At 38.3% G+C, this 22504-nt stretch overlaps 1 protein-coding gene across 1 annotated transcript; it reads right to left on the bottom strand.

Moving 5' to 3' along the window:
* Positions 1-522: 522 nt before the first annotated feature.
* Positions 523-21065, bottom strand: LOC131428119 (tyrosine-protein phosphatase 69D). Its single transcript, XM_058591793.1, has 12 exons — positions 20656-21065; positions 19833-19941; positions 13333-15230; positions 9331-9576; positions 9004-9262; positions 8355-8940; positions 7968-8288; positions 7751-7903; positions 2477-2767; positions 2121-2419; positions 1919-2054; positions 523-1838 (listed from the first exon to the last, which is right to left on the bottom strand). The coding sequence occupies exons 1-12, from the start codon at positions 20747-20749 to the stop codon at positions 1755-1757; spliced, it is 4476 nt and encodes a 1491-aa protein (XP_058447776.1). The 5' UTR covers positions 20750-21065; the 3' UTR covers positions 523-1754.
* Between the last annotated feature and the right edge of the window lie 1439 nt (positions 21066-22504).

The raw sequence follows: 22504 nt of genomic DNA, 5'->3' as shown, positions 1-22504 counted from the left end.
TTTCTGGCCTGGGGGCCACGATGGCCTTGGAGGCGTTGAGAAGCACTGGAAACCAATGCTTTTAGCAGTGATGTTTACTTTTGGGATTTGTTTATCTTTTTTGTATTCTGAATTAAACTGAGCATTAATTAAACACTCTCTTTCTCCATCCTTTGCTTTTGTGATAATTATTTCATACTATAGTAAAGTAAAATTCTTTCTTCGTTCGATTACTGATTACTCGGCAATTCATGATTCAAGCATGATCACTAACAGCAATATTATTGCTGACAAGTTCGGAATGATAACTAAACATCAGCTTTACATTTCCTTTCCTACTTATTATTTTACCTTCCCTGTGAACGATGGAGATGGGGGCGACCGTCAATGATGGTTATCATGCTGTTGAGATATTTAGTTCGAGTTGGAATAGTATTAATGCCCAATACTAATGTCTAAGTAATTTTTATTAGTCAATCGTTACTTTTTAACAGTGCAGTCATTGATCTAAGGAGGGTTGTTCGGATGTAGAAAATAATTAAATTCTCATTTTATACACAAGTTTAATCTTCACTTATCATTTTCGATAGCTTTTTTTTGATAAATACAAACATTATAGTGTGTAGTAAATTGTAGTTTCAGTACAAACTGGAGTTCCCCTATGTTCGCTTAACTGTTTCGTGTCCGCATGCGCCTGACCGTTTACCTAACAGTGCTCTGATTTGTTTCGTTTTCTGCTTGTTATTTGTTACTCATAGAAATATCATACTGGTACAGATACCTTTATAGTTATTGACTTTTACACACAGATAGAGGTATATTTTGCATCTTCTGCCTTACTTTTAGTGTCATATTGTTTTATTTCTCTCTTGTTACTTGGGTTTCCGCGTTTGCCCATTTTGCATTTTTCAACATGAAAAATAACTAGACTTTTTCTTTTAATATTATCAGCTCCTAACGTTTGACAATCCGCTATTTCCTAGATTTTTTTTTTTTTACTTTTTGATCACACACTTTTGTTGCTGGTCGCTCCTGATTATCTTCCTTCACTTGTTATCGTTTTCCTTATGACCTAAACTAGTCATGTGTCGCGACTTTTCTTTCGTTCAAACTTCAGCGAAGGGAGAGAAAGGATGTCCATCCTTTCGTTCTACTGTCTGGGTTAGTATAAAAAGTACCTGCTTTTCTTCCAGTAGTTTAGATTTTTTCTCTTCTTGATGATAACTATTCAGTTTTTCGTTAGGATGTTTCAACAACCAAACATGACAAGATTTTCAATGTTGATCTAAGCGAAAGAATTAGGGAAGATTTGTTTTTTTTTTATATATTTTCCTATTGCTAAAAGGATGTGGTTTTTCAAGTTAGGATTAAAATTAGTATAAAATTTAAAAACAAATCTTTGCTCTCTTGCACTACACAGATTGGTTGATTGGTAGACTAATCTCATTGTCCGTCCAACGCGGCATTTGGTACGCTTTCGTTAACGGAGAGGTGGTCGGATCGACCCATGCACTAGAATTTTTGTTTTACTTAAAAATAAGCTAATAATTACATACATGAAAGCGCGCAACCACACCCACACATATACACTCACTTGAAGCGCAGCGTTTGTCTGCAAGCAAAAAGTGCCTCATTTGCTAGTGGCTAAATTATCCACTTTTGCGGGGGTTGCAGGTGGCGTCGTGATTGGATTATCTTAGAGTTGAGATTCGCGGCGTATGTAATCTTAGTGTATTGTTGTTGAGTGTTTTTTTTTGTATCACTTAATCAGCTTATCAACAGTCGGAAGCTATGCCTAACGAGATTTTGTATAAGTCTGCAAAATTTACAATAGCCCTATGCAAAAATTCGTATTGTGCCTGTTTGAGATGGAATATAGAAAAACAGTTTAAGGCTACTTTAGAATGTTTTAATTTCACATGCACACAGGAATACTTACATATGTTTCAATCATTAAACTACGTTGTGCTCGAAGCTTTCTCACAACCGAACAGATGTCGATTCGTTTTTCGGTTTTGAGTTGCATAACTAGTATGCACATGGCAACAAAGAGGGAACTTTTATCTGTTCCCAAACTGACGAAACAAATGAGAGATTAAAGTTACAACTCGGATAATGGCGGAAACGATCGAACTTCTTACCTGCAGTGTACGGCAATCGTGAACATATCCTCCTGCTGGGAGCTGTGCTTTTGCGCCTGGTTGACTATTTCAATCATACCTCGGGTGACCTCGGGCACTTCGCCTTCAACCGTCGGCCACCCGTTGTACTGGAACTGTGTTACCTGAATGGTGTCCTTCGTCTTGCAGTTGGTCACCGTGAACTCCCGCTTCGTGTAGTAGGGACCACTCTCGCTTTGGATGTAGGTGACCAGTAGATTTTCGTACTGCATCTCCTCGTCGGCCCAGTATCGGGGACATTTGTTGGGCCCATCGCCGATCTACAAACGGGTCATAAATTTTTTTTGTTGTTGTTGTTGTTAAAACTTGATCATTACCTCAGAAAACATCACGATCGTTTTTATTCGCTGCTCGAATATCATCCGCCAGAAATCGAAAATCGTGTTTTCCATCGGGTCCTGCGTAATAATGAAGTTATTCTCGTCGTCGTACCCATCGATGAACGACGCGTTGATGTAGGTGCAATTGTCATGCCCTGGAATCGGAGCCAGTATGACCCGGTTTTTGTCATACGGAGCACACGTGTCCGAGCGATTCTTCGTCTTGTTGTCCTCACTCCCACCGATGGCAGTCGTCCTTCGTGTGTCCTCTTGGAAGGATTTGATTCGCTAAAATGTTGAAAATGTGATAAGAGATAAAGTGTAATTGTAATTAAAGCGATTGCGAAACTACTATGTTTTGGAACGCTGTTGAAAATTTAACCAATTGCTGATGGCATGGAGAAAGAATTATATCGTTGTGTTAAGTACAACTCGACATATTAACGATTATGTTTTACCCAATCTTCCATGCGGCGAAATTTTAAAATGCGCTCCACGAATGGGTAATGTCAGAGACGTAACCGGATTGACGTGAAAACGTGCAAACCTGAAACGCTTCCATTGTTGAATGCATTTAAAGCAAAAGTATGTGATGTTTATGATGAGAACTAAGCGACGAATGCAGTTTACTGAATGGAGATACTTGCTTAACTTTAATGGAGCACATCATGTCCCCGAAATATTGTAGATTTCTATGATTTCAAGGAACTTGAGCTACCGGTCTCCATTTGCTGCGCGCGCATCTTCTTCGATTGCGTACACTCTGCGAGGTCTACTCCGCAGTTAGCGATCTCTCCCAGGTTCTCTCTTTTGGTATTCTTACTACATGCCCAGCCCTCTGTAGTCTGCCGTGTTTTATAAGCCTTCTAATGTCCGCATGTTAGTATACTTGATACAGTTCGTGATTCATGCTTCTCTGCCATTCTGCATTATCAGGATGGCAAGTGAATTGCCGATTTCGATTTCCCGGTGCGCGAGACAAAAAATTCCCGGTTTTTAGAACAGGCTCAAATCGCCTATGTTCAGTATTTTTTTGAATATTTCTAGAAATCCCATATCCAAAAGAACATCGAGAGTTGAGAAATAAAGCATTTTTTGGGTATCTCGATTTAGAAATAAGAACTATTCATTATGCCAAGTGCACATAACAATGGGAAGAAGTCGTTCTCGGCTTTCTCATATAGATAAGTTATGCAATCACTGCGAAACCCGATTTTGGAACCAATGCCCGGAGGGTTGAGTGTCATATACCATTCGAATCAGTTCGTAAAGATCAGAAATTGTGTATGTTTGTATGTATGTATGTAACGTTTTTGAACGATCAATTTTCTCAGAGATGGCTGAACCGATTTTCTTGTGGTCCCATACGAATTTCATCCGGATCCGACTTCCGGTTGTGAAAAGGGTGAACAGGTGGAGATCTGCAGAGTGAAAATATAAGCTCTAATCTTGCTTAGACACTAATTTCTTCGGTTCGACAGCCTCCTTGTATCGATTATATGATTTTGAGTGCTGTTTTGTTAATTACGCTCCCAGCATTCAATATAGCATTATCAACGAAACGCTGAGCCACAAAACTTTCAAAATGTTTTTGTTTAAGTATGAGGATTTGCTAATTTCAAGATTTAGGATTTAAATAATCCTTGGAACGACGTTTAAAAACCTCATCCACAATTTGTCCAAATATTCATCTTTAGAACCAACAGTACCACCCAGCTCAATGTATTCCATCTTTATTTTGTCTCTTACTTTGCTACTAATGTTATTCGTATGTACTAGCTCTTCAAGATAAAAACTCAATAATTTTGATTATTTCAAATTAATTCGAGGTAACAGTAGGATTAAAACAAGAAACAAAGCTGGCCAGTGGATATGATAAATGTGATAAGTCTTGCATTTCACGAAGGAATGCAGCATTAAGGTTCTTGCAATTTTGTCTAAAAATTAACACATTTTATTCAGACTTCATGCTCTCTTCAATAATTCTCTTAAGAGCAGCTTTTAAATTTTTTTTTCAACATTTTCCTAAAAACATTCACAATCTTATAGAATCTGAATGTAAAAATAAAAGACAACGGACGGATTTCCCTTCCGTTGATCCTATGCCGTCTAACAATATTTACGAGATTCTTCCTGAATCCGATTGCAGCGACATAGAAGAAAATTCTTCAAAAATTCCCAAAATTGACGCTTGTCGTTCTGGGAAGAAATAACAATCTATGCCTCCAGTGACGGTGATGATTTCCGACTTCAAAGCATTCCGTACTGAGCTTTCTACTTTTCTCCCGAAAGTACAAGTCTCATTTCAAATCGGACGAAGAGGAGAATGTCGAGTCTTGGTTGATGGATTGGAAGATTACAAACGTCTTATCCGATATTGGTCCGAGAAACTTCATAAATTTTATTCATATGATATAAAATCAGACAGACCCTTCAAGGCTGTCTTGAAAGGGTTATCAAATGATCAAAGTACTGATGAAATTAAAAATGAACTAAAAGAATTGCTTGGTTTTGCCCCTTCCCAAGTACTACTTATGAAAAAAGAGCGAATGGTACTTCTGAACCACGCTATGGAATTCCCCATGAACTTTACTTAATACATTTCAATCGAGGTGATGTAAACTATTTGAACTTTAGAAAAAGTACGTTTTATTTCCCACATTAAAATTCATTGGGAGCATTATAAACGGCATAATCGTATTGCAAACTTAACGCAATGTCGTCGTTGCCAAGGCTTCGGTCATGGAACCAAAAATTGTCATATGTATATACGGTGCTTGAATTGTGGTAAATCGCATTCGAAAGACGTTTGTCCAATGAATGAAACCACTGATAAATTTTCATGTTCAAATTGCGATGGAAATCATAAAACCAATTATTTGAAATGTCCTGTCAGGAAAAAAAATTTAAACGCTCGTTCGCTTAGACAAGTCAAATCAACGACCTTAAATTTACAGAACATACCTGAAAATCAAAAAACCGTTACAAATGCCACGCCTAAATCTTCTAAGGCACTTATTTTTTCGAATTTAAAACAAAAAACAGGTACGCCTTCCAATTCGACTACTAACGAAAACAATTTATTGACAGGTAGATCGACCTCGTCATCATCTTCTAATGACAGTTACGCTTTGGTAACAGGTAGACAAATACCTCTTAATTCTTCTAATGTAAATAATCAAAACACAGGAACGTCTTCCAGTTCATCTTCTAACGAAAACAATTTATTAATAGGTAGATCGGCCAAATCATCTTCTTCTAATGGCAGTTACACTAGTGTAACAGATAGAAATCTACGTACCAATATTCCTTCAATGCCATTCACTTCTTTAAACGAAGTCGATTTAGGCGATATAACTGAAAATTAAATGATCTACCTACAAGATCAACTTTTTCAAATGATCATCCGAATTAATTCGACTTCATCACTTTTTGAAGCATATCAAATCGGCAATTTGCAAATAATATTATAATGGATTTAAAATTTAACAGTGATGTTAAATATATATTTGAATATTTTAAATTGGAATGCTCGATTTTTAAAATCGAGCGAAGATGAATGCTATAATTTTCTCGAAGTTCAAAAAATTCATATTGCCATTGTGACAGAAACATTTCTTAGACCAAATGTCAATTTGAAAAGCAATGCACATTATGTGGTTCATCGTTTTGACAGGTTTACTGGAATGGGTGGTGGAGTTGCCATTTTTGTCCAATGGCAAATTAAACATCGAATTTTATCTTTCAATACTAAAGTTATTGAAAGCTTGGGAATCGAATTTGAAACCATTCGTGGAATTTATTTCATCGCTGGAGCATATTTGCCATTCCAATGCACTGGCGAACAATTAAATTTCTTTAAAGGCGATTTGCAAAAACTCACAAGCAGTGATGTCCGAGCTCAGCACACGTGCTGCTCTATACCTGCAGTGTGTGCCTATTAAGATCGTGTGCTGTGCTTTTCAAACAAGACTCATGAGCGTGTGCTATTTGTGTAGTCCACCTACTGACAAGAGACAATACAAGAGCTGTGACACTGTGTGCTTAAAAATTATATTATATTATTAAAAAGAAAAAAAACCAACACTCAAGTAAGCACATGAGCTAGCACATGAGCCAGCTCACGATCTAGCTCCCCATTCCAGCTCATGAGCCAGCAGATGAGCCAGCATCGCTAGCTGGTTCTTCGAAGCATACGACTCTCGATCTAGTAGCAACACGGCACACGAGCGTGTGCTTCAGACTTCGTGTGCGTGTTTTGAAAAGGTACAGCACACGGACTGTATTTTTTTTTTTTACAAGGTGAAATGCATTTACGCACGGAGTGACACACGGACTGTATGAGAGCTGCCTTGTGTGCTGGGCCATCACTGCTCACAAGATATCGACCGAAATTTTTCGTAATTGGGGACTTAAATGTCCAGTAGGATTGTAGGCAAAATAACAGTAATGGTAAAATATTTCATAATCAACTCTCAGCTGGTTACTTCACAGTTCTTCATTCCAGTAATCCGACTTGTTTCTCTTCCGTGAAAAACCCGTCTACAATTGATCTGGTTCTAACAGATCAAAGTCACTTTTGTAGTGAACCGATTACAAATGCTGACTTAGACTCAGATCATCTTCCTGTAACATTCAGACTTTCCAACGAAGATTTATTTAATCCAATTAGTTCTATATTCAACTATCATAGAGCTAATTATTTGGATTACAGATCTTACATTGAAAATCATGTGTTAATTTGAATCATTACATTATCGAAGCTAGAAATATTTCAGTTCCCAAAGCTCAAACTAAATTGAATTCTTCTATCATGGATGACAATCTTCAACTGCTCATTCGGTTGAAGAATGTTCGTCGACGACAATATCAACGTTCTCGTGATCCTGCTATGAAAAACATAGTGTTACGAGTCAAAGCCAACACGTAAAGAAAATTCATACAAAATATCTAGCGACTTGGCTACCCCCATCTCACCCTACACTGGAGATCTCTGAGGCTCCATTCGAAAGCCGATTTTTCAGTAATTCTATATCCGTTCTATAGAAAAAGGCTATGTGTAGTTCTGTAGAGTATTGTCGCTGAAATTTGCTTATGCTTTCATCAAAAACATTGTATCAGTCAATTTAATTAAAAATAATCATACTGAGTTGTTGGATTAAATAGGCAAACTGACAGAACAGGGTACTGAATAATAACAGCGCATGCATGCAGTTAAAATCGTTATTTGAAATATTTCACAATCGTCGGTTGAAATATTTCACAACCCACCTGGAATTGTGCTTCGAGCTTGCAAATATCCGGATTGTCCGCCGATGGTTGTTTCAGATTTTCTACTGTAGATGCTAATGATTTTTGGTCAATTTCGGTGTCTCCAAAGTACGCCAATTCGGTGAGGGCTCGATATAAGAATATGTATTGTTTCTGTGTTGAAAGAAATGGAACGTTTAGTTCGAAGTCAGATTTGCCACTGTTTCAAAAAACCTACTAATGACTGTACGAGGAAATTTCTTTGATACCGCATATCACAAATAGTGTTGAAAATAGACACCTGACCCTCTTCGTTCAGTTGCTGCGTGAGGGTGTCCAACGCCACGAAAGTTCCCGTTCGACCTACACCGGCACTACAGTGAACTAGAATCGGGCCCCGTTGCAAAGAATATTCGGAGTTGATGCGTTTGATGAACTTGGTGATGCCTTGCGGGTGCTCCGGTGCCATGAAATCTTTCCATGTGAGATAATGGTACTGTGAAATATACCGCGTTTCTTCCACTTCCTCACCGGCTGAATTGACGTTACGTTTTGTGACCTACGAAACAAAATATAATCATGTGTTAATCATTTCATAATCGCTAACAAACAGTCGTCGTTCAACCTTCAGGTTTCGAATAATGTAATCAGCGTAATAATTGTCCGACATGAACGTAATCATAATGTCACCGTACTGGGTAGAATCGTTGATATTCTCCGGCCAATATTTGGCACACTTGGTTTTATTGTACTCCTCCAAGTTGGTTAGCATAACGATGATTTCCAAGTGTTGTTCCCAAATCATTCGCCAGAAATCGACAATTGTGCTGTCCATCGGTCCTTGGGCACAAATAAATTTCTTACGTTCCTTGTAACCGATAACGAAGTTTGCATTGATATAATCCGATCCGGACAGTCCGTTCATTGTAGACAGCTTGACACGGGTTTGATCGTAGGATTTAATATCCGGATAGCGGTTCTTGTGAATGTTCTCCTTCAAATCGGAATTCTTCGTAGTCCGATCGGCAAACTTGTCCGGAAGTAGCTCAAATTCATGCTGGAAACCATAGTCGGAATCTTTGTGTTTATCAAAGTACGATTTCGGCAAGTCTTCCTTTGAAATCGGCGGAATCACCGGTGGTTTCACACTATTCGATCCCAGCAGATGTCGATGGTGGGCGTTGTTGTTACGACCATGGCAAAGAGCACGGCTGCAATTGGGAATGAATAAATTCATTGGTAAAGTTGGTCTAAGTTTGTTCGAGCGAACTTACCGAAGCGAATCTCCCAAGCTAATTGTTTCACCTTCCTGTGCAATAGTTTTGCTAAAGTGTTTATGAAGCAAGCACAGTGACAGTAAAACTAGTAGAACTATCAGTATCAGACCACAGAGTATTTGGATAACTATGTTGAGAATGAAGGAAAGATCTCTGCCATTGAGATCACTGGCCAATGGAGCTCCGGCGTTCATTTCCTGGAAATATTCACTGAACGTGGAAATATAGCGATCTCCCTGATCACCGTCAGTTTTGACTACAAGAATGTTAAATACTATTCATTAGAAAAAATCTTGAACATCAAAACAGTTTATGCGATCGTACCTACAACCTCCACAAATCCAGTATAGTTACTGGAGGGATCAAGAATGCCGTCGTAAACCGTCTCGAACTGATTTCCGCCACTATCGTAGTAGCTGTAATCGTTGACATCCCGCTTATCATGACTAGATATTTTCAACTGATCCTCGACGGGCACGGCTTCATTTCCGGTCCGAGTCGGACTAGGTGCTGTGGTAGCAGTAGTTGTATTCGGGACCGTACCGTGTTCATCATCTTTATTGTAAATGGCTGGAAAGAAATTAGACCAAACCGAAATCAAAAATCAGACAATTTTTTTCGATTTTGTGCCAGAGTGTCTTTAACACTCTAAATACCAAGCCTGAAAAAAAGTTGGGACGGTAACTTCGAACTGTCATAGCTCAGTTGTCACTTGACCAATTTCGATAAATTTTACACCCTCGAATTTTGTGAAGTTCGTAGATTGTTTCAAAAACTTTGTAGGAGACGATTGGTAAAAAGAAAACCAATGAAAATTTGATTTTTCCCGTTCCAGGTTTTTTTCACGCGCCCAATATGCCCAAATGTAGGGTTGTTTACCCAAAGTTATAATGAAAACTGTAGATAGATGACCTCAGAAAAGGTGAGACTTTTTACCGGCAACCTTTTCTTTTAAGCTGATAACTTCTGACTAAGTGCACATTATGCGGACATATATACATACATCAATGGAAAGCTAAAGTCCCTAGCTAACAACTAAATAAGAAACTAGCATGGTTCAATCGATTGAAAAAATGTTATCAATTTAGTAAAGTGATAAATTCTGGCCATTTCAAAATAGGTGTTCGGTTACCGGCACTCTAAGAAATTTCGCTAAAAATGGAAAAAATATAAGTAAAAATTACAATTATTCAAAGAAAAAACGGAATTTATTCTTTTCGAAGGCGTTCTGGACAAGAGTCTTCATTGTCTGATGGTGACTTCGCCTTGGCTCTCTTGGCCAATGATTTCGATGGTGGCGCCTTTGATGTTGATTAGGCCGATCTTCCACCTGCTTCGCGGGATTGAATACGTTGGTGCAATCGAATTTATTGGCTTCTTATCCACTAAGCAACGTTTAATGGCATTAAACAGTGCATTAAAGTTCATTTTCCTTGACTGGGAGAATTTGTTTGAAGTCGCCATGGCTAACAGAACCAGAGAACCAAAGTTTTTACTTATTCGACAGATGTGTTGAATCTGTCAAGTTGTCCACGTGTTGCATGTCACCAGAGATGCCAGGTAATACAATAAGTTTAGTTAGCAAAAAGAAAAGATCGCGATAATTTTCAAAAGTTTGTAATTTCTGACAATCGAAGTTTCAAAAGTTTGTAAAAAGCCTTTAGACGAAAAAAAGTTCACATGTTAACTAAGAAATTTCATAATTTACAGATAAATTTGCAGACTTGGTATCTCTGCATATCACTGACAGTTTTTCGCGATTTGTCGAAAAATAAAAATGGGATGCAGGTAACCGAAATCAGTAGACATTTTGTAAACGACGAAAAAAAAAACTTTTGTTGCGAAAATATTTATAGTATCTAGTATTAAATCACGAAATAGATCGATTTCACCTCATAAATATTCAATGCACTCGCCTTTTTGATTGATGCTTTTCAATTTATGATACTATAAAAAAAAGTCATAAAAAGCTTTTGTGTTGATTTTCACGCAATTAAACTTTGTTTTGAGCGCAGCTAAAAGTACAAGCGTCTGTTTTCTTTGGTATTCGATACAAAAAGAACGTGCTGCTATTACACACACACACACACACACACACACACACATGACATTTATCGGAATGACGCTCTATCTGCTTTCTATCAAAAGTTACGGTGGCGTGCCGGCAACCGAACATCTTCCCCTACATATACAGAGAATTTCTATTATTGGGAAAATTTTGACAAACAAAATCAAATCAAAACTTTTTAATTATATGACTTTTTTTTCATTGGAAATTTATTATGAACAAAATTTACAAAAAAAAAAACGAAACTTGGATTTCACTGACAATCTTAAAAATTTTGGTAAATATACTTAAACTTTAAAAATAATTATATTTTGGACAAAAGATCTAAGCAATTTTTATGCACAACCCAAACGGAATTGATAACTACTAAAATTCTGATTTTGTTTTAGGTTTTCCGTAGAATCTAAAAAAAAATCGGTGAATCGGAAATTTCAAAATTTCCGAGTTATATTGCATTGCACAGTGGTCCTGATCCACAATTTAGGGGGACAAAAACATTTGTGGGTTAATTTTCTACTTTAGAGCTATGATGTCTTCAAAACAAATGATCAGTGAAAGTTTGCAAGAATCTTTGAATAAAAAAACCCGGATAAAAGCATAGCCAAATAGGAAACAAAGGTTTTTATCCGGGTCTTGAAATCAATGTTGTTTCGCTGACTACCGTTGTGGACGAAGCATGGGTTGCTTGTTTGTTACGGGCGGTCTGATCTTTGTTGTGTTTCACAGCGACAATCGGTAAAAAAATTTGAATGAAAATAATCAGCTAAAAACATTTAAAGAACCGTTTGAAGTTTTTATACAGGTTTACTATGGGACACCTTTTCAAAATTTACCCTTTACAAGAACGGTAAAACTTAATCGTGAATATCTCTCGTTGTTTTTATTTCGGCAACATAGTTTTTTCTCAATATCATCGGAAATATGGTAGCAATTTATGAAAAAATGTTCAGTAGCATGACATAAAAACTGAAAACTCAAAATTAAAGTTTTCTAAAATGTTTGGTATGAACGGGCAATAAGGTGAAATTTAGTGCCAAAATAAGGCGCGCAAAGTTTCAACCGCATGAATTGAATGAACCATCGCACAAATCGTATCGCGCAAAACCAATACATAGGAATACGAAAGGTTTTCAGTGATTGAGAGCAGTGGACTTTTTTTTGTCGGCATGTTTTGTTCGCTAGTAATTTTAATTGACTAATATGAGGGAAACATATATGTGCATGTTGTTTAAGAGGGTCAATTGAGTCATTCAATTTATAATCAAAATGATCTAACTAGTGTGCCTTACTAAATATATTGTTCTATAAAAAAAAGTTTATAAAAGAACTGAATAATATTCAAACAAGATCTTCTTTATAAGGAATTACAACTGGCTTGTAAAATATTCACTAGAATATTGCTAATAATACCATTTTTTTAATGATTTTTTGGAGGAATCCTATACTTTTTGTCCACACGGCTGGAGAGCAGATGTCAATAATTTATATTCTACAATTCGTAAATTCGATTTGTGGATATTTTTTCAAATCTCTATACAATTGTGTTTTATTTTATGTAAAGTGGCGGGTGAAGTTATTTTTTGGTTTTGATTATAGAGGTTTTAACCTTTAGATCATTCGCCTCATCAGGCCAGAAAAACTTTCTGACTTTCTGACGGGGATTGGGAATCAAACCCAATTGGACTGCGTGAGAGGCATCGACTTACCCAAAACGCATAGTAAGTGATTGAAATGATTGTCATATTATTTTTATATATAGAGATCCTAAATTGCAAAAACGTTACAATTATGCATTGAAAGTTGGCAACATTCACACAATGAATCAACTAGTACGTGTGCGATTATCGATATTCGCATGTGTGGAAAACATTGTCAGTTTTATTCGTATTCATGTCATCCAGTTATGTTTCTGACATTACCCTCCCGCCTTTTTTATCCAGTTCTAGCAATAAAGATGTTTTGAAACAATTTTTGCATTGCAAAAACCGTGTCAGGCTTTTGCACTCAACGTTTTGATTCAGTTCTTGTATTTTAAAATATTTAAACGGGTTTGGTTTACCAAACTAATGTCCATTTATCCGATGTTTTCATTTAGCCGTTCATTTGACTTTCAAGTGACCCGCAATTAACGTTTTGGTGGCACAAAATTCGACTTAATATTAACTAGAAAACAATATTTTTATTGAAATCAAAAAATGATCAACGTTTAGATACGAATACAGCCAATACTACGTTAATGATAATGATAATGAACTTACCACTAGGTTTCTCATTGTGAAGGAATCTCGTTTTATGCAGACACTGCGGACAGAAAGCAAGATCATGGTACTCGTTGTTCTTTCCATCGCCAAGAAACACCTCGGAGCTGTAGTTCAGACTGGAAAATATTTCCGCCAGATACGTTCCCCCCCGGGTGTTGTTGATCGAGTGCACATCGGCATAACTGGTTACCAGCAAATTTTCCGGTTCGGGTAAAGACCCGTTCCGATGAGCCAACCGTGTCAGATAGATTTTATAGCAACAAATTGGACCATTCCGCTCTGATACACGGGGAAGGAACAATTTGAAAATCCATTGATTATCCTCGGTACGTAGCTTGCCCCACATCAATCGGCCAATGTTGTCCGGGGTGGTTGCCGGCATCGTACAGCTAGCACTCGCAGTGACTCCGGGTCGTTTGGTACGCGTCACTGCCGCTACTCGGACCGTGTAGTTGGTATTCGGTGGAATGCCGTCGTACTCGGTCCTGGTGAACTGCGGTTGAACATTCTTAATTTTCGGTCCCCATGTTTCATTCTTCAGGGAACCATGCTCGCTCCGATACTGCGATAACCCATCCAAAATGACTTGATAGGAAACGACTTTACCATTCGGTTTTTTCGGCTGATCCCAATGAATGCGAACTGTGTTGCGGCGGGAGATATTGTAATGTGAGCAACTGATATTGAGGTTCATTGGTTCCGACGACAAACCATCGCTCGTGGTTCCATTCACTTCCTCCGACCAGTTTCCACATGCCTTCGCCAATTCGCTGCAAGCTCGGACACGGAAGCTATACTCAGTGGCTGTGTCCAAATTATCGAACATGTACGGAAGATTGCGACTGTTTTGGGGGTAATAGGTTTCCCACTTGGAAGAATTCTCACCAGCAACGGAAACTGTCAAATCGTAGTACTGAATATATTCCAGCAAATCCGTAGGTGGCGGTGCCCAGCCAATCGTGATGGTCGAATGAGTATTTCCTTTCACTTCTACGATGGGCGTAAAACTTGGATCACTTTCCAATGTTCGCACCTTGACCGCTGGTGATGGTTGGCCACTTCCCTGTCCATTCTGAGCCGTCAGCTTTAGCTCATAATCCGTAGCGGGTTCAAAGTTTTCCAACACGAAAGAACTGTTTCGTCCATCGATTCGGTTTGCGTAGTACGTAAAAGTGGAATGGCCTTTCTTCATAAATTGAGCCATGTAATGCTTAACTGGATCATTTCCGTCATTCACGGTCCAGTTTAGATAGATTTTGTTTGCTCCGACGGCTTTCGCATAGTCTATCGTGACCTGCGGTTTATCCAACACCAGCAGTGCCATTGATTTCCTGTCTGTGGCGGTGTTTTCGTCAAGCATTGTCGATGGTCCCACATTACAAGAGTACGTTCCGTTGTGTGTTTTGCTTACGTCCGCAATCGTCAGTGTCACATGTACATGTGTTCCGTTCAATGCCTTCACCGTAGTGTTCTTCATAAAATTATTTTCGGTGGTATCGTCTTCTTTGAACCATTGTATCGAATTGTTAAAATAGTCCAGCGGATACATCCGGATCACGCAGAACAGTTCGACCTTCCGCTCCTGCTTTGTCTTGGTCCGCTCCGGACTGGTGGCAGTAATCTTTGGTAGCAGCACTTCCCGGACGGCGTAATTCGCTAGCAGTCCCTTCGTCCTCCTATCGTCCGGTACACCGTGGCATGTGTAGTTCCCGGTGTCCGCCTTTGTAAAATTATGTATCGTAAGCGTGGAAATGACGGTGGTGGCAGTCTGCGTATCGTCGGCCGTTGGTAGCGTCGTAGTGGCCGGTGGGTCATCCGGTGGTTTGCCATCATCACCATCGGCAATCTTCACGACATCTTCGTCGGTGTCCACAATCATGAAGGTGATTTTTGCACTGAAAAAAAAATCAATAAATTTTTTTTTTTAATCTTTTGACATTTTTACGAATTTTAACTGTTTTGATGTTTGTGTTAAGACATAAGAGAACAATTCCAGAAATGCTTAGCAGATCATCAGACTCGACGTTCTCCGATTTGGCTGAAACTTTGCACATGGCTTCAGTATGGCAAATCATAAATTTTGAACCGATGGAGAGGTCAATCCGACTCACGACTGATTTTTAAAAAGGGCGTATGTATTTTTGCATTTCACCAAAATTGCCTTTTTCAAATCGTTGTAACTCGGAAACCGTTAATTGTACAAAAATGGCGTTTAGCGAGAAGTTGTAGGGAATCGATTGGGCACTCTAAAAAAAAATACACTGAAATTTTTTTTTTGATTTTTTTGTCAATAATTACAAAATAATCCGAAAAAGTTGAATAAAAAAAATCGAATACAGTCTTGTGACGATTGTGGTTTCTGAAATCGGAACGAAAGAATGGTATTTCTGTGTGCCTGGAATCATTTTGGTACCCTTATTAAACACTACTCCACTCGGTCACACCCCGTTCATATTCTTCTTGTGACACGTAACAAAAAGACATGGTCGTGAATGCATAACAACGTCTCTGCTCTGCCCATTCATATAATTGTTTTGCCGTTGTGATTGGGTGTTCATGTATTTTAGCCAAGCTTTCGGTCCTCTGGACCTCGGTTGTAAAGTCGGGTTTCACAGTGATTGATAGAAAGGCGAAAAAGGTACAAGAGTTACAGATAAACAAATCGGATAATGCAATATACTTTCAGTTATTTGGCAAATACGAAGCGGATATGGTGTCGTAGAATAACGAATTCCACTGCGTTGAACACAAAAATATCAATTATAACATGCCCGTGAATTTTTATGACAATGTCATTGATGTGCGTGTGCGTGACCTTCCCACAAGCCTAAATGATAGCTTTATTCAAGCTTTGCGAGAAATCGGCATCAAATGCTATGCATGTACATCGTGTACCGGCTCGATGTTCGCTACTGCTGAACTGTGATTCTAGATTATTACAATGCCCATTCCGGAAATTATCGACACAAAAGTATATTAGAACATGAAAAATATCATTTTAGATTGAACAATTACTTCACTTGCTATCGTTTCATAGTATTTTGTATAAGTTATGAAATATATTGAGAATCTCAAGCACTTATTATATACATGATGATGATTTAATGATCACAAAAAATTATTGATTCGAGAAAAACCTTCCAGTATCTTCTAAATCGTACAATATTAATTCTCGTATAATATTAATAGTTTTTTAATGCTCAGATCAAAGCATGCTGTGCGTTTGGCTGTCAGCTTTCGTTTGTTAACTTGTTTGTGCGGTTGAAAATTGGCGAAGGGGTTTGGAATTCATCATGCCAGTGTTAAAACCATCATTAATAAGTTTGGGGAACACTATTCTTTGGATGATCTACCAGGAAGAGGCAGAAAACCCGGTTCTTCCAACCCGAAGCTGGACCAGAAAGTGGTATCTCTAATCATGAAGAACAAATCAATGTCAATGCGTGACCAAAAAAGCAGGAACGAGTGTCAGAATAATCCAGCGTATCAAGAGGCGAAATCACCTGAAGACCTAGAAGAAGCCGAAAATCTCGAAACATAGTGTAGAACAAAAGAAGCGAGCAGCAGCGAGGGCTTGGAAATTGTATTCGCGTCTTTTGCAGTGTCCGGATGCATGCGTTTTGATGAACGATGCGACGTATGTAAAGGAGGACTCAAAAACCCTTTTAAGTCCAGAATACTTTAATGTCGTCGTTGGGGAGGATGTGAGCGATGCGGACAGGTCGATTCAAGCGAAGAAATTCCATCGAAAAGTACTGGTATGGCAAACACTATGTTCCTGTGGTTTGAAGTCAACCGAGTTTTACACTATCGGAACTATAAATGCAGAAATCTATCGATCTGAGTGTCTCCAGAAAAGATTGCTGCCTTTATATAAAACGCATAGTACACCTCCACTGTTTTGGCCGGATTTAGCTTCGACTCACTGTGCCAAAACCACTCTCAATTGCCTTGCGGAAAAGGGTATAGATATCGTAGAAAAAAATATCAATCCACCAAATTACCCTCAGATTCGACCCATCTAGCGTTCGATGGGGCAATCGTGAAGAGGGTCTTCAAGAAGACTGGTAAGGCAGCTGAGAACATGCAGGAGTTCAAAAAAAATATGGGCTCAAGCGTCCAAAAAATGCGATGCAACACTTGTCCGGAACTTGATGAAGAGCGTTCGATTAAAAGTTCGAAAATTCGTGAAAGGAATAACTTGAATTTCATCCGGTTTTCATTATGCTCAAGTTTAACCTCGTACAATAAAGCATCAATTTTTAGTTCGAATAAAATATCGTTTTTTATCATAATTTGAAAGAAAAATTTGTGGATAGCTTATTTTCGATACACTCCTTACAAGATTCAAAAAATTTGTAGAACACGGTACCAGCACTGGACTAATATTAAACGGATTTACCAAATAAATCTATTTTTTTTTTATTCAATAATATAAGTTTTTCAAGGCACACTGCTTAAGCTCTAAGATGCCAAGGGCTTAAATAAATCTATTGTTCTGCAACAAAAAGATCTAACTGTAACTAACAGTTTCTCTTCATTTACTTCGTCTGTCACGAATTATCGGATTGATTTTATGTTTGATGTTTAACAATTCGCATAATTTTCAAGTCAAAACAACAAACTTTCGATTAATATTGGAATCTGAAGAAATTTCTATTCTGGTTTCCTAATAATCGAAGGAGAAAGTGAACAAAGACGGGCTCGCGTTCGCAGTTTGATACTTTTGTCGTGGAACGATAGCAATGTAAATAAACAGAAACTCTGATTTTATTTCGCCCCCATTCTACTCACCCTTCTTTTACTCTGATTACTACCGAATTTATTTTGTTTTGTCTTTCCTCTATCGTTCTGTCTTTCCTCTATCACTGATTCAACCATACCTAGCTTGTGCCCGGTGTACGTGCACGGAAACTCCAGCCAATGTACGTACTGTGTTCGTGATGAACTTGAGCATGAACTCGCAGTAAGTTTGATGTTGTATATTGCTCACTTTATACTTGATTAGACTCCTACAAGAAAATTGTTTACACAGTCCGTTTTCCTCAGAACAATTTTACAAATGAGTTCAGTATATGAGAACCAAAGATGGTAAATTTGCAGATATTTATTGACCCACAGTTCCACTTATTCTCTAATATTAAATGATGTGAACGACATAAGTAGGGATGTCGGAAATTTTTAAGTTACTCGATTATTTAATAATCGAGTATAATTTTGAAACTAATCGATTGAAATTTATTCGATTATCTGGGCTATTAATCGATTACTCGATTATTCATTCGATTATTACTATGAGATTTTTTTAATTATTCGATTAGCTAAATAATCGAATATTATTTTGAACTAATCGATTAAATATTACAAGATTATCTGGGTTATTAATCGATTACTCGATTATTCGATCGATATTACGACATCCTTAGACATAAGGCTTTTGTAGTAAGTTTAATGTGCGAGAAAAAAATGATGTCAAAATTTTAACCGCTAGAGTCTAAAAATTCACAACATTTTCAATATGGCAGAAACGTGCCGATGTTTGGAATACTGGGAACGAACATTGAAAAGACACAGTAAAATAAATTGTAATGATTCTGTTTTTAAATGACTCGTATTTGACCGTAACCCTTCCCTCCAATTCTAATTATTTGTGCGACCTTCTGTCAAAAAATTCGCATGCGTTTTTTGCACAGCGATTTGGCCACATTCATCATTAGTTAGTTAGTTAGTGGTTTTGCAAGACTAGTGTCTTGAACCTCTCTTTATAAAAAAAACAATGATGGTTCCTTTGTCGCCGTATGCTCGCTGGGATGGACGGCAGATGATGGTGTGGTTTCTGTTACAGGACTTAAATCCGACAATTGAGGAAAATCATTGCAACATAACTTTGATAATTATTCGGTTTGAGCTTCTTAGCTCGTATTTCCCAGGATGTACGATCCCGCTCGGATTCAGTTTAAGATGAAGAATGATTACGAAGGGTAAGCTCCGGAAACAGGAAACAAAATGACAGGAATTTGAAAAACCAAATTAAAGGAAATATATTTAAGAAAGAAGGCAAAAGTGTTGCTCAGGATTGGATAAGTAGAGTTAGGTCCAAGGTGTGGGCAATTCTAAGATAAAAGAGCAGATAAATCAACTGTGCAGAAACACGTTTATTTTTTCCCTGAGAGTTTTAAAAACATTCGAATATTAAGTTTTGGTGACCTTTTTTGTCAATTGCATTGTTTTCGAGTAGTTTATTATATTTTCCATGTCAAAATTGAATCAAATTAGGATATGTTGTTTTGGTAAGTCAATTTCAACGTGGTTTACTCTCTACTGCCTCTTCAGCGATATGAAAAAGTCCATTGCAACAATCTTTTCAATCTCTCGCGGATATAGAATTCTATTACCAATTACCATTTTAAAGGTTTCTTGACATTCAAATATCGATTTCGCTACTATTAGCTGAGTGGAAAAAGGGATGGGTACACTTATTCCTGTCGATGACTCACCTGCTATCGGTAAGGTTTTTCCCATTTTTGTGCCACACTGGATTCTCCGCACCGGTAAATTTACATGCCAGTGTTCCATTACGGCCAGCGAGGAAGTATCGCGGTTCAGCTAAAACGAAAGAACAGTAAGTTCAGATTAGTCGATTGATGGTAAAATTTAAACGTGCTACTATTCAAACAGGACATTGAAATGTTTTGCTTTCTTGCTCTTCTACTATACAATTTCAGACTATCACAATCTATCACAACTATGTACAATCGAAATTGTTTTAGTCCCGGTTTTAATCTGCCGGTCATTCACTGCGAACAACGCGTGTGCTAACAAAACTTAAAAAAAACATCTTAAATACAATTTGAATAAAATTTGGCTTTTATTATCGAGTAAATGTCGCGCTAGAACGAAGCAGATTAACTTAAGTTAGTGTAATAAACTCAATTAATCCGAATACTAACGTCCGGCATGTTATTGACCAGTCATAGATACTATCATTAGGGCATAGCGCGTACACCGAATTCAATGCGATTGCAAAACGAACATGAGAACAGTAGAAAGACTGCCGCCCCGTCTCGTCTGGAGTCGCCGCCGCCTTCAATACTTTCTGTGCATATATAAATACATACTAGCAGCTTTAGTGCGAGTGTGCATAGACAGCAAGCCATGAATGAATGCGAGAAAGAGAGATCAAGCAAGATTGTATTATGTTGATGTTGCGGGAGGAGCATGCACAGGATGGATGAAAAATGAGATTCCGATAGCGAGTGGCAAACCGATTTTCCAGTAATACTAGCTGTCACATCAGCAATACGCTTCGGAAAACTTTACCTTTATTGCCGGAAGCGTAGATTTCACTAATTCGATGGTTCAGTAAGTAAACACAAACAATCAGAAAGCACAAGTGGGCTTGGTTCTTCCACATTGCTCTCCCTCTTGTCACAAGTGTGAAGATCCTATCCGTCTTTTCGCAGAGGGCTACCCTTCCTTTTGGCGATTATAAGACTGCGTTTTGCACCGATTGCGAAGCCGAAAAAAGCCGGTTTCGCTAGTTTACATCATTTTCGCAATTGTACCGCACCGAAACTACACACTTTCACTCATACCGAATCGGATTTAATCGAACTATGAGCGCGACAAAATAATGGAAAACAAAAACGAAGGATGTTTGTCGAAAAGAATAATGGACACTCTCTCGCACTTCTGCTGCTGGATACACTTTTCGGTCTTTTTTCGGTTTACTCTTCTTACGACGGCAAACGGCGACCCTATCGGAAAGTGCTTGCGAACGAAAAGGCCTATTGGTTGACGTCCACACTGTCAATTTGCACGGCAGATCAATATACGGTTAAAATAAATTATACATTTTCATATCTCGGTTGATTTTTCCGGCCCTCTGTCACGACGCCATCTTGATGAGATCAAAATCGGAACTTCAAAATCAACTGATTGCAACGTAAACAAACAAACAGTAATACTTTTGTTTTACGCGTTTACCTTGTTTAGTGCATGAAAATTAGTAAATTTTGGGTAGACTCTCTCACAATAACTGGTCGGTTTACCTAAAATACAGCAGACAGTGTTTTGGGACATCAAGTGGAGACAATTTTCACAATTTGAGAGTCGCGATGAATATCAAAACATCGCAATGTTTGGGGCTCGAAACGCGAGGGGCTCGACGTAATCGGTATACTTTCAAATGGCTGGTGCTCACATACCGGTGTCAGATGGGTGGATTTTTCAGAAGGCCGTGAGAGCAAGTGACAGTTTCTCTTTGTTCACTCTCTCTTTCGATTATTGTGATGTGATTAAAAAGATTTTCTTGGATTCTACAGTTCTGTTTGAAAGTCGAACGTTTCGGGCATCATGATAAACGTGTAAACCGCAGTAAATCCGAACATCGGACGCATCGTGCTCGAAAGTTTTTGATTGCGTTTTGAGCAAAGTACGACGACTGCTTGATACTCAGGGGACGGGATATACCGGGGTTCGAATCTCAACCCCGAATATGGGACCAGAGCAGAGATGCCAGGTAAAAATTAAATATCTTCGAACAGGGTTGCTTAAGTCTGTATAGTTGAGTTGAGTGAAGCTACTTTTGTTATTGTGAAACAAATGGAAAAAAAGGAATTTCGTGTGTTGATGAAAAAAGTGCCGCCGATACCAAAAAATGGCTTGATGAGTGTTATCCAGACTCTGCACCGGGCGAAGCAACAATTCGTAAGTGGTTTGCAAAATTTCGTACTGGTCATTTGAGCACCGAAGACGATGAACGCAGTGGACGTCCAAAAGAGGCTGTTACCGATGAAAACGGGAAAAAAATCCACAAAATGATTTTCAATGACCGTAAAGTGAAGTTGATCGAGATAGCTGACACCCTAAAGATATCAAAGGAACGTGTTGGACATATTATTCACGAATATTTGGATATGAGAATGCTTTGTGCAAAATGGGTGCCGCGTGAGCTCACAATCGATCAAAAACAACAACGAATTGATGGATCTGAGGAGTGTTTGGAGCTGTTATATCGAAATAAAACCGATTTTTGTCGTCGATATATAACAATGGACGAAACATGGCTCCATCATTTCACTCCGGAGTCCAATCGACAGTCAGCTGAGTGGACTGCACGCGATGAACCGAACCCAAAGCGTGGAAAGACTCAACAATCGGCCGGTAA

This window comes from Malaya genurostris, chromosome 2 (genome assembly GCF_030247185.1).
Source record: "Malaya genurostris strain Urasoe2022 chromosome 2, Malgen_1.1, whole genome shotgun sequence".
Lineage (NCBI taxonomy): Eukaryota > Metazoa > Arthropoda > Insecta > Diptera > Culicidae > Malaya > Malaya genurostris.
The sequence above is the reverse complement of the archived record's forward strand: the minus strand, read 5'-3'. Positions and strand labels throughout refer to the sequence as shown.